This window comes from Bos javanicus, chromosome 26 (genome assembly GCF_032452875.1).
Source record: "Bos javanicus breed banteng chromosome 26, ARS-OSU_banteng_1.0, whole genome shotgun sequence".
Lineage (NCBI taxonomy): Eukaryota > Metazoa > Chordata > Mammalia > Artiodactyla > Bovidae > Bos > Bos javanicus.
The window spans coordinates 23,601,337-23,615,132 of NC_083893.1; the positions used below are offsets into that span (position 1 = coordinate 23,601,337).

Sequence of the window (13,796 nt, forward strand, 5' to 3'; positions counted from 1 at the left end):
GGCAATGATCTAATGTAATATTTACTCATTATCTTTATATGATAAATAAACCAAACCAACCTTTATCTTATTCAAGTTTTATGGTGGCTCAAGTATGTACCCAAAAATACAACCCTAGAGGGTAAAGTAAGTGAATAAAATCTTAATAACGAATCCCAGAGCAACTAACAAATACTTAACTCTGTCCAGATGAATAATCACAACTGTTTTGTGTGAGAGAGCTTAATCAAACAAGGTGTAAACAATAATTTCTCTGAATACAGCTGGTTCTGCTCTAAAACAGAGCTTCTTTTTATTCCCTTGGACAACTGAGCTGGCTTCTATTTCCCTCTATTAGACATTTCTCGCACCGCCTGAGGTGGCCTGCGGTTCCCCTCGGACGGAAGTGCGTTCCGCTGCCCGGTGAGAAGTGAAGAATCCTTCCCAAGCCCACCTGTCCAGTCCGTCGTATCTCGCCCCAGGACTTTTGTGAGAAATGCTGTGAGCCTGGCGGGCTACAGTCCACGGGGTTGCAAAGAGTCAGACACGACTAAGCACCTAAGCACACATGGGACATATATGACGGCATCTCAAAATAAGCCTCAGTTTAACCTCAAATCTTTCTTATCAAATCCAGAATGCAAACTGCCAATAAGGCTCCTGATTACCAAGTTAAATATATTAGTAAAACATGCTATTAGCAAAACAAAATATATTAGCAAAACTCCAACAGCGTAAGGGAGGAGCATCTGCAATTACTGACCATCAGTTTTAATAATCCCTCTTCTCATAAATTTGTTGTTGTTATTTAGTTACTACATTGAGTCCAACTCTTTCGCAACCCCATGGACTGCAGCCCACCAGGCTCCTGGGCTCATGAGATTTTCCAGGCAAGAATACTTGAGTGGATTGCCATTTCCTTCTACAGGGGATGTTCCCAACCCAGGGATGGTACCTGAGTCTTCCGCATTGGCAGGCGGATTCTTTACCACTGAGCCACCAGGGAGGCCCTTCTCATAAATGGACCTTCTTTAACAGCAATGAACTAAGTTCAAAGTTCCAATCAGGAACACAAAAGATATGGTGTACATAAAAGGTTCATGGTAATTTCAGAAAACCAACCAAAAAGTCCCAAAGACCTTTTGATGTTTTGTTGCATCTTTTTGTTTGTTTGTCCGGGGGATGGCATTGGTTAGGGACACATTTGGAATTATTAATTTGGGGGACAAAATGATGGGTTTTAATCCAAAAATAATCTTGAAAAATTACCTGGTAGGGAATGTAGAGTCATATGCAAAGCTGAGAAGTTCCTGAGGATAGCCAATAGAAACTAATCTCTCCACAGTAAGCTCAAAGCCAAGGGACTCATACTCCGGGGACTTGTACACTGCACAAAGAGGAGGTTCTCATTAAAACACAGCCAATTAAAATGGAAGGCAAACGAGCGAATTTCTACTTTCCCAATTCCTCTCTCCTACTAATTTGCCATTTTTCTTCTTTTCCTTCAAACTCCATGTTTTGTACTGCCCCAAGTAATCGCAGAACTGTTAGTCCGTGGAAACAGGTCATGTTATGATAGGAGAAGCAGCAACAAGATGAATTATCGGCATTTCAGGTTTTTTCATTCTTAGGAAACCTAATCCAATCATTTTTTCCTTTTTATTCTCTTATGCCCACAATCTAAAGGTGGGGGGCGGGGAACGTAATATGCACAGCTGTGGTATTAACCATGGGAATGTAATTAATATAAAACTAGATAGAGAGGTCTATATAAGTTGAAGTCCTCACTGATGTACATGACTGGTATAGGAATCCTTTGAAACTATATTTTTTAAAAAAGACTAGTCTATTTTTAGAATTACTATCTGTTTTAGGAGTTGCCTTAAACTCCAACCAGCATAATTCTATTTGTTAGGACTTACGTGTTTTCTTTATCAGTCCTAACAATGTCATAGCCATCAAAATTGCATTTTACAAATTATTAGTGCTAAGACAACCAAAAAAGATATGTCTAAGACAGGGATGTCTGAATATGAATTGGGAATCAGACATTGAAGAATTATAACTCATTTTATGAGACCTGATTATGGAAGAATGAATATGTGCACATATATATAAAAATATATATTAATGTTATATATATACACTCCTTATCTGCTAGAGAACAATGAGTTTTTTATAGGTGAAGTAAAATAGGAATATGGGAGTTTCTCTCAAATATAATGTATGTCTGAAGTTTTCTATAATGAAAAACCTTTTCAGAATCATCACAGTTCAGTATAAAGAAAATGTTGCTCCTTTAAACAGCTTTCTTCCAAAATAAAAGATGTAGGTAGACATTCTTCCATCAGTTTTCTAGGAGCAGGTAAGCCATTTTAAAAATTTAAAAATAAAAAACACCTGTGATCTTGCTAACTGCCAAATTAGGCCCAAAAAGCTCCCCAAACATCCTATTCTTATGTCTTATAACAATGAAGCTATTACTATAGTTCTTCTATCTACAATTAACATATAGCCTATGGCTCAAATGGACTCTTCACTGTAATTAGTCTGCCTATCCAAGTTAGAGCTAATATTTTAATGAGTATGATTCAACTTTCCCTTTCCGAAAACAATCCTTTAGAATATTTCCGGAAATACATAAAATGGTAATACTGGTTGCCTCCAGAAGGGAGCTGAGCAGCTAAGAGGAGAGGAAAGAAGACTTCTGTGTACCTTCTTCTATACCTTTAAAACTTGCAATATGTTAATATATTTATCTATCCTTTTTAAATTGAAATTTTTAAAAACAAGGTGAGCTTTCAATAAACATTTGTCATATTAAAAAGCCTACAAATTTTAAGGTCCTTTAGGAGATGCTTAAGCCTCAGCTCACCAGAAAAATGCCAAAAGAAGCTGTCATTTCTTCTGTGGAATGATGATTTCATGCTAATGCTAACTCTGGCTAACATTTTCAAAACTGGCTGTATTTTTCTCCTCCTCTCAATTCCAGCGCCATCCTCACCCATCCCTCCCACAAAAAACTTTTTAAATCCTCAGGCATCGAAGATGCACACTGTTGTAAAGGAAGTGCTATGTATATATACATGCAAGCAGAACCAGAGCTGGTGTATTATCATAAAAACTAGGAAAGCATGGTATCCATTGATGTCAATTGGAATTATTTTGAGAATATAAAATAAAATCTCACCCCTCGTGCTTCCGCCTCAACTGAAAGTAAATTTCATTTTAACAAAATTTTCACAAAACAAAGATTACTTCTCAATCCTATCAAAGCCCCACTTACTTCAAACAACATTTTATTTAATGGAACAAAATTCCTGAATAGCAAAGTCATTTGGATAATCCACTGACACTTATTCTCATAGGATTTGGCCCATATAAAATGCTTTCAATTATTAAATTTTCATAAAGATAATTTGCTGGATATACCTTAAGAATGAGAGACAGAAACAAAAGTTAATCATCCCCACTGATTACCTCTAAATGAACAATTTTCCTTAGTTAGAGAAGTGATGAATAAGTAATATTCATTAAAATCTATTTCTATGAGGCAATTTGGACTGAAACCCAAATCAATTTATTGAGAATTTCTACTGAAAAAAAATGTGGGAGGCTAGAGAACACAATTTCCCATTTTGCCACCATAATGAACAGAATAGCAGAAACTAAACACTATACTCCTGTCACGTTTGTGTTTATTCCAGGCAGAACTTCCAAATGATTGTCTAGAAATTCCACCTACTAAAGTAAATACTTCAAATTTCCTTTCTCTCAATGAGTTTAGGATGCTTCCAAAAAATACACTGTGTTTTCCCCAATTGCTTTTAAAGTTGCATGACAAGTACAAACATCAGCTGAAGCCAGAATTTAGGTTTTCCTGAGTCTCATCCAAAGCTTTTCATGGTGGCATATAGTGCCACTGTTAAAAATGAATTTCTAGACTGCGCAGGCCATGGAAGTTTAGGCTTGGGTGTTGAAACACACTACTCTCCCTCCAGTTTCTTCCAACTAGTCCAAAAAAAAAAACTGTTCTACTCACAGATGGGAATGGATTTAGCAAAGAGAGTCCAAGTTCCACTCTGACAACACTATCTATTTCACTAAGCTCTATGTTAATCAGTAAGACCTACAAGCTATTGACATTTTCTCATAAGCTTCCTGGATAATCATTTCAGTAATACGAATTCCCGGGTCATTAAATCATCTGCTAGAGAACTATACACTACAACCAGGGCTGGAGAAGCAGAACTGCAGCTGCACAGAGCATGAAATCCAGATGTTTGGTTCTAAGTGTCCCCAGAGGATAATTACAATCTGTTCTGACCTGGTGGCAAAAATTACTACTCTTGAAGCCTACATAGTACCATCATGCCTCAAATGAATAAATAAATGAAAAGCAAAATTCCTTTTTCAGTCAACCAGGCACTTCAAAGCCAGCCTTGACATCTGTGGGTAACCATGTGTATCACCTCAGCCTTAGAGCTCTATATGCCTCTCCACAGCTGCAAAGGCTCTAATTTCAATTCCTCTGGCAAAACTGGCAAGTAAATGATGCACAGCTTCAAACTCAGTTCTTATAACTTGACTTTCCAAAACACAGCCAATAGCTTCAGGCGTAAACACAGCCTTATACATGCATTGCTTATTTCTTCTTCAAGAAGGTCCTCAGGCCTATCCTAATTTACCCAATATCCAGAGACAAAGGAAGAGGTTATTTTAAGGGCCAGAGTCCAAAAAAGAGGCCTGCTTCAGGCACCAGGGCAGCACACAGTGTTCTCAGGTTACGTAACCAGACTATAAAGAGAACAACCAAAGCTTTGAGAGCTGAAGCTACTGAGAACATTTGAAGATATTCTTTACTCCATAATCTGCGAGAGAGAAAAACAGTTCTTCCAAAAGTATCAACTGCCTGTTGTGGGGATGAAAGCTGCGGGCTCTCTTTTGAGTAGATTTTGTTCATATTTTAAGATACAATCTATATTAGAGGAGACAGTCCCTTTGGATGAGCCGAAAACTTTCTGCAGGGAAGTCGGGAACTCTCATGCACTCTTTACCTTTGCCACCAAGACACACTGTGTGACAGTTTAGAGATTTTAGAAAAAAGGAAGGGCAAACCTCTACAGAGGTTCCAGCCTAGCAGAATGCTGCTGCCAAAATGAGAACTCACATGAGGCAGACGCAGACGCAGAGTGTGTCACTCCAGTCTTGAAGGAGTTACACTGGCTCTCCTGTTAAAAAACAAAACAAAGCAACAAAACAAAACAAAAACAAAAACTGGTTTTAAAACTGTTGTGATGGGCTGGAACAGAGAGATACCATTTGGAAATTGGTATTAATAGGAGTTACTACCTCCTATTTAGAAGCCTCTGACCATCACTAAAATTCATCTAATTAGCTATAACAAGAGAATTGAAGATAAGCTTAAGTATTATACATTATTTAACTTTTCTTATACCCTAAGCCTAGAATACAAGCCTGATCCTGAAATGTTAAAGTCAAAAGACAAATAGAAAAATAAATTTCTGTTGTCTTAGTTTATTTTTCTGCTACATTTCAGGTTTATATGCCAAAACTGAATGCAACTGGTAAACAGTTTAAAATTGAACTACAGTAGGTGAAACAGTCTAATAAACAATACAAGAATAAACCAGAGCAGTCTCATCTCACTTTTAAGTGCTCATTTAAACAAAGTCTACTTGTACCTAACATCCCACTTTTCTACCCTTCCAGCACCTAAATTTGTAATCTTGATACAGGTAAGAACCAACTTCCCCTATTAAAAATCTAACTTGATGTCCACATATGGAACAGAAGGGAAATTTTTTTGGATTCTGTGAATGGATATTTGCCATTGGTAAATGGAGTCATATTATTCTATTTTTTAAAAGTTAAAGAAACTACCTAGTCTAGTAAAATAACTGACTTGAAGATATGTAAATCCTTTCAAGATATTGATAAATTTAGGATATGAATTATGTTTAAGTTATAGGGTGTCATCTTCCCTAGAGACATCTAGGTTTTTGAAAACATATGGTTAGATTCCTCCAACTTCTGTATTTTTTGTAAAAGGGAGACCGTACTAATTGGAAGAGCAAAATGACCAAATACAATGTTGAAAATTTCTAAAACTATTACAACTAGGAGAAACAAATACTACCAATCATACTATGAAAAGCAAAAATCCAACACAACTACTCAAGAACAGTTATTTGCTTTTATGCTATAAATGTGATCAACATCAACATTCTTTATTTAGGCTACATGAACTTGGTTCTCTGAGCTAACTAGGAAAGGTAATAATTTACATTTTCATTAAGGAAACTTTAAATTAAATCTATCCATTCTCATATAAACAAATACCAGAGCCTTTTCTATTTTTCACAACTATCTGAAAACCCCAACACGCTATCATAGACAGTCAAAAATTTTCTCTCTAACCTATGAGATCACAAATGATCTTAAAAAAAATGAAAAATTATAAAAACTGCCTCAATTTTAAAGTACCTAAAATCCAAAAGCTAGGTACCATTCAACATTTTCAGTAATACAAAATAAAACCAACTCCGACATGGCTAAATATGTAAGTAAGTGAACAAGTAGAGTCTGAAAGACTGTCAATCTCAATTCATTGCCAATGCAAAATTAAATGGTAATTAAAAGATTTATTTGTTTAAAAAGTTATTAAGAAATTAAAAGACTATTTATTTTAAAATAAAATGAAAAAAATTACCTAACTCAAATTTTCCCCTCTGAGAACCTATATGCTTAGTATGAATGTGTACTTAGACTATATTTTTCATTTTAAAACAGGAAAACTGGCATTTTTTGAAATAATAACTTTAAACACCCTCTTTAACCAAAGAAGATGCTTGTTAATTTTTTTAAAAAAGAGAGAAATAGCTAGTATATAATTTTTCCCTCAAGTAAGAATAGATCATCACACTCAAATGCCTGTACCTGAAGTTAGAAGAATGTAACAGACATCTGTATGCTTACTGTATACAGCTATTAGATGCTGTGAACAGAAAACAAAAGAATTCATAATCTTAGGCCTGAAGGAGATCACAGTGTACCACAATTGGATTTTTATAATGAATTTTAGAAGATCTACAACACAATGTGACTAAGGAGGTACAGAAGGACAGAAACGGAGCCAATCAGCCCAGTCCAGGAAGTCTTCTTTAAAAAAATATGTGTGATTTACTCAGGCTTATATGGATAATTCATTTTTATAACCAGTACCTCAGTTCAGTTCAGTTCAGTCGCTCAGTCGTGTCCGACTCTTTGCGGACCCATGAATCGCAGCACGCCAGGCCTCCCTGTCCATCACCAACTCCTGGAGTTCACTCAAACTCACGTCCATCGAGTCAGTGATGCCATCCAGCCATCTCATCCTCTGTCCTCCCCTTCTCCTCCTGCCCACAATTCCTCCCAGCATCCGAGTCTTTTCCAATGAGTCAACTCTTCGCATGAGGTGGCCCAAGTACTGGAGTTTCAGCTTTAGCATCATTCCTTCCAAAGGACACCCAGGACTGATCTCCTTTAGAGTATCTCAAGGTACTACAAAATTTACCAAACTTTCTGAGACTCACATAACATGTTTCAAACACCTCTGTCAGGGTCAGGCAAGTCAATTAATGTGCAAAATGGTCTAAGTGCTGGTGTAGGTCTTGGCATAAAGGGTGAAGGAGCTGTCAGCTATAGCTGACTTCCCTGTGGGAATGAAAGTTAAATGCTGCCATTTATGTGGTAACAACCAGCCTAGATTTTCACTTGGAATCTGCCAATTTTTAGCTATGGACTCAATTTAGAAAACCAATAAACTTTATTTGAGCCAAACTATGGTCTGTGGTTTCAGTTGTGCCCATGTGCCACTGGTGTGCAACCTCCAGTGTACACTTGGATCAGATACTTTCATGTAAGTTCTCTCATCTAACTGAAATGTTTCAACTGTCCTCTTCAAAGAGTCGTCATCTTTTTTTTTTTTTTGGCTGCACCACACAGCTTGTGGGATCTTACTTTCCTGATGAGGGACTGAACTTGTGAATCGGCTCTTGGCAGTGAAAGCTCAGAGTCCTAATCACTGGACCACCAGAGAATTCCCCTCTTCAAAGAGTCTTAAAGAAATAGAACTTAGGTACTTAATGAACTGGAAATCCAGGTGGAAATAAATTCATTCTTCAACAACCACAGAATATCCTAGATAATGTTCTATTCATCTCAGGAAAAACTGAGTGAAAGTCGCTCAGTGGTGTCCGACTCTTTGCGATCCCATGGACTATACAGTCCATGGAATTCTCGAGGCTAGAATACTGGAGTGAGTAGCCATTCCCTTCTCCAGGGGATCTTTCCAACCCAGGGATTGAACCCAGGTCTCCTGCACTGCAGGTGGGTTCTTTACCGTCTAAGCCACAGGAAAAATTGAGGGGTGGATTAAAAAAACTTAGGAAATAAAGGAACCTTTACTGTAGTCACGTGATTTGGTCCCCCACCACAATGCTGAACAATTATGTCGTTAACAACTGGAATTATCTGAATCTGATTCCTTCACATGACTGTGAAATCAAACAAATGTTCCCAGTGATTGAAAGAAACAGTCATCTCATGGTCTGCCTAGGTAACCAACTTTCAGAGTTCCCTGACCCAGCAGGTTTTATCTATAAGGTTTAACCTAAATCTTCCCTACACAGCTTAACTCTATTATCATTTGTCCTATTCTCAGTGGTCATTATCCCTATAATAAAGTAAACATTCAGAGAATGTGTAAGCAGAAAAGAGATAATGAATCAAAGAGAGCTATTATGTTAGGAATACTTTAAAAACAAACTTCTCCATGTTGAAAATGGCATGTGATGACTTTTTTAAAAATTCATTTTAGTAATTTTACTGATGCAGCTAGAAATATATGATGTTTATTCACACAGAAAAATCTGACTTACATTTGAATGTCTTTATGCTTGGCAATGGAAAACAAAGATCATGGACACTGAAAATGAATTATTTCTACACTATGTAATATAGAGATGAAATTGGGTTTTATTAAGCAATCTTTTCAATTCCTTACTGATCCAGGGAATTGGTCCATAGGGTCGCAAAGAGTTGGACATAACTGCGCAAACTGAATTGAGCTGAACTGAATGATCTAGGAACAAACCACATATTACTGCAATTCAGAGATGAATCTAAAATTAGTGAAAACTCTACTGGGATATAGAAATGACAGGAAATCAATCAAAGCTTAGAAATGACGTGTAGTCACAGATATATTTTTATTGATATCTATCTATCTACAAAAGGGCTGCCTAAAAGTAATGTGGGCTTCCCTGGTGGCTCAGTAGTAAAGAATCCACCTACCAATGCAGGAGACGCAGGTTTGATGCCTGGGTAGGGAAGAGAAGGAAATGGCAACCCACTCCAATACTCTTGCCTGGGAAATCCCATGGACAGAAGGGCCTGGTGGGTTACAGTCCACGGGGTCGAAAAAGAGTTGAATACGACTTTAAACAATAACAGAAGTAATGTATAAGCTTAACACAGGTTAATATACATGTAATATAAATCTGTATGTAAAAATCATAGTTTTCAGAGTATATATCTCAATTAATAAAAAGAACTGTAATCCACAAGAAGAAAATGCACTGGAGTATTAAATAGTATTTCTTTTTTAATTCTTTCCTAATATACAGAGACCACCTCAAAAGTATGCTTAGCTGGAGAAATAGTATTTCATTTCCTGAGGGAGGTAGTGTAAGAAATTCTTAAGTTTAAGAAAAAAGCAGTAAGAGGAGCTCAAATAAAGATTATATTCTCAAATAGAAATAAAAAGACTAAAAAAGACGTTTAAATTTAAAGGCTGTTTTAAATATAAAGTCACTTTGTCTGTATTTTGCCAGTTTCTTCCACCTGATTTTTAAATTTAACTTTACTAAGGATATTTTTTAATCATACATAAAAGTAGAGAGAAAATTAAATGAACTACTTTAAACCCGTCACCCAAGCTTTAACAATTATCACTATTTTGTATTCTTGTTTCATCTATCCTCCCTAATTTATTCTACCCCAATTGAGTTAACTTTTATTAGATGAAAAACTTTTTAAACTGATCTTTAACAGAACATTTAAATAGCACAAATGTACACAAGTATCAAGGGCTTCCTGGGTAACTCAAATGGTAAAGAATCTGCCCACAAAGAGGAAGACCAGGGTTCAATCCTTGGGTCAGGAAGATCCCCTGTAGAAGGGCATGGAAGCCCACTCCAGTATTTTTGCCTGGAGAATTCCATGGACAGAAGAGCCTGGCGGGCTACAGTCCATAAATTCACAAAGAGTCAGACACGACTAAGCGACTAACACACACACAAGTATCATACGTATGCACCTACAGAATTATTCCATTACCTAGGTCAGGTGATCCTTTAATTACAGTTTAAATCTCCTTTCCCTTTAGAGGCCAATGAAGAATAGTCTTTTTATTAGCAGTAAGTTATAATAAAACCCTTCCAAATTAAGGGTTGCTCAGGAATATTTTAACTATACTATGGTTATCAATTTTATAGTCTTGATGAGAAAATCATTCTACCAAAAGCACTAATCTTTTAGTATGATAGGACTGGCTTAGTATTACCATGCATTAATACTCTAAGGAAATCAGAGTTAACATATAGGCTGGTATGTTGGGTGGAACAAAATAAAACAGTGTAAACGTGTGAGAAAAATTTTAAACTAGGGATGCCATCAACAATAGCTCAGTTTAAGAAAAGAATAGCTTAAATCAATTAAAGAAACAAACTAATAAAGTATTTCTACTTAAGGACCAATGAATCTATTCCAAAGTAGTTCTCCCTAAAATACAACTACCCCCAAAGAAAAGAAAAACCAAAAAAATCTCCAAAACAATCCTGAAATGAAAACAATCAAACTGTATTATGCCTTTCCCCTATTCTTTCCCCAAATAATGCCTTTTAAAAGCAAATGTAGTAAAACTTACTCATCAAAATTAGACTTTTCTCATTCAAAATAACCACTCCACAGCAATATATACTTACTCCAATAATGCATTACTCAAAACATATCTGAAATTGTTTCAAAATTACTTTCAGAGCTGACAGCACATTGTTCTAGATATATATCTCCCTGGTGATATGTTTTCATCAACAAATGATGAATTTAATTTAAGGTGGTGGGGAGGCAGTTATTGAGAGCAACCAGTGATTAAAAGGGAAATTCAAGCTGGGTTAAAAAAAAACAGGTTGGTGCGGAGAGCTTCTCTGGTGGTCTTGTGGTTAAGAATCCACCTTGCAATGCAGGGGACACCGGTTTGATTCCTAGTCTGGGCAGATCCCACAAGCCTCAGCAGCTAACTTGAGCGCCACAACTACTGAGCCCATGCACCACAACTACCGAAGCCTCCATGCCTGGAGCCCACGCTTTCCAACAAGAAAAGACACTGCAATGAGAAGTCCATGGACCATAACTAGAGAACAGCTCCCACTCACAGCAGCTAGAGAAAGCCCAGGCACAGCAATAAGACCCAGCACAGCCAAAAATTCTAAAAAATAAATATTAAAAAGCAAAACAGGTGTGACTACTTGAAGCAATGAAGTACATTTTCTTGTGGGTTTATAAACTGGCTATGGAAACAATTCCAAAAGAATCCTAAAATTCTAAGAAATAGCCATATTACAGTAATTTTTCTCTAATCAGGTGACTTTATGAAGGATAATATGTATTTGGAAGCGTATCTTCTTATGGACATTCTTTTATAAAAATTAGTCTTTTGACCCATTTTATATGTGTTTAATTTTGCAAGTCACTTCAAATCTCTTCTGGGGGTTTACATAAAAGTAAATGTTATTGCTTTGTACATAACAAACCTTCCAGCTATGTAAACCGATTCAACCACAGGCCCTGTCAAGTACAGCTTATTCTTTGACACAAATCACTGATTGTACTTGAGTACTAAATTATCACTTCTCATCTTCACAATTCTTTTTTGGGGCTGAGTCCTCATAATATATTCTAATTAGATTTTTATTTTGCTTGTTTTTATGAGGGTGTTTTCCAACTTACTTTTACTGATAAATTTATCAACTAGCATCCTTGTTTTTTTCTTTTATGGAAAGGGATCATCTCTTTTTGGAGAAAGGTTTCCCTCTCTCCTTTTATCTGCTACCCTAGTTTCTCTATTCACTCAGTTTATCCCCCTTTTCTACTGTTTCAGAAGAAACAAGGAACAGAAAACCACCTTCAAAAGTTCTTTTGAGAAAAAAAAATTTATCAGGGGAGAAATGAATGCACTTTACTTATCAAACTACATCCCTGGTTTATAAAAATAAAACTTTTTTTTTTCAGGTCTCTTTAAGAGACCCTGTTGTCACACTAAGAACTTCAGATTCATCCAGTTTATACCTATCCACAATTAAGTTCAACTCAGCTGATGTTTCATATTAATTTCATTCAGCACTGTTGCAAAGAACCTCATCCTTCTTTAAGGAGAGGTGCTGAAGCACAGACAAGTTTACACTGTCATATGCTTCACTTTTTAAAAAAGTGCTCTCCCTGCAAATATGGTCAAATGACTGACAAGAATGTTAAGTCCATTTAGCGAGGAAACAGCAGTCTTCAATGGTGTTAAAACTAGATGTCCACATGTGAAAGAATGAAGTTGGACCCTTACCTTATACCACACACAAAAAATTAACTCAAAATGGATCAAAGATCTAAATGTTAAGAGCTAAAAATATAAAACATTTAGGACGTTTTCATTATATTGTATTTGGCAATGATTTTTGGATGTGAAAGCAGCAAAGTCACAGGCAACAGAAGAAAAAACAGGTAAGTTAATCTTCACCAAAATTAAAAACTTTCTGTTTCAAAAGACACTCTCAAGAGAGTGAAAAAACAACACACAGAATGAGAGACAACATTTGCAGATCATATACCCGGCAAAGGGATTAACATCCAGAATATTTAAACAGCTCCTACAACTCAACCACAAAACAAACAACCCATTTAAAAATCGGACAAAGAACTCTAGATAGTTCTCCAAATAAGGTATACAAATAAATGGCCAATAAGCACATGAAAGATGCTCAACATTACCAATCATTAGGAAAATGCATATTAAAAGCACACCGGGATACCAACTCACACCCATTAAGAGAGCTATTATCAAAATAAAAACAATAGAAACTTGAAAACAATAGGTTTTGGTAAGGATGCAGAGAAACTGGAACCCTCTTGCACGGCTGATGGCAATGTAGAATGGTGCAATCACTGTGAAAAATAGTGTGGCAGTTTCCCCAAAAGTTATACATAGAATTACCATATGATTCGGCAATTCCATCCCAGGGTATAGACTGAGAATAACTGAAGGCAAGGACTTAAGCAGATCCTTGTACACCACTGCTCATAGCCGCATTAGTCACAGATGCCAAAGGTGGAAGCAATCAAAGTATCCACTGACAGATAGTGGATAACAAATGTGGTATATAAAAATAAAGTAACACTATTCAGCCTCAAAAAGGAACGAAAATCTGAGATATGATAAAACATGGATGAAATTTGAAAACATTATGCTAGGAGATATAAGCCAGACATAAAAAGACAAATATTCTATGACTCTACTATTTATATTAAATATCTAGAATAGGTAAGTTCACAGATACAGAAAGTAAATTAGAGGTTATAGGGCTTGAAGGGAGGAGGGAATGAAAAATTATTGCCTAATGGGTACAGGGCTTCCCTGATAGCTCAGTTCATAAAGAATCCACCTGCAATGCAGGAGACCCTGATTCAATTCCTGGGTTGGGAAG

At 36.3% G+C, this 13,796-nt stretch overlaps 1 protein-coding gene across 8 annotated transcripts in view; it reads right to left on the bottom strand.

Moving 5' to 3' along the window:
* The window catches only part of NT5C2 (5'-nucleotidase, cytosolic II), a 149,336-nt gene that overhangs the window by 15,343 nt on the left and 120,197 nt on the right, over positions 1 to 13,796 (bottom strand). For 7 of the 8 annotated variants that reach the window (XM_061403319.1, XM_061403318.1, XM_061403316.1 and 4 more), the window contains one exon: positions 1,249 to 1,366. In XM_061403319.1, the coding sequence (XP_061259303.1) occupies positions 1,249 to 1,366 (118 nt within the window). Of the gene's footprint in view, positions 1 to 1,248; positions 1,367 to 5,149; positions 5,211 to 13,796 lie in introns of all 8 variants that reach the window. The other variant, XM_061403323.1, reaches the window with a different exon arrangement.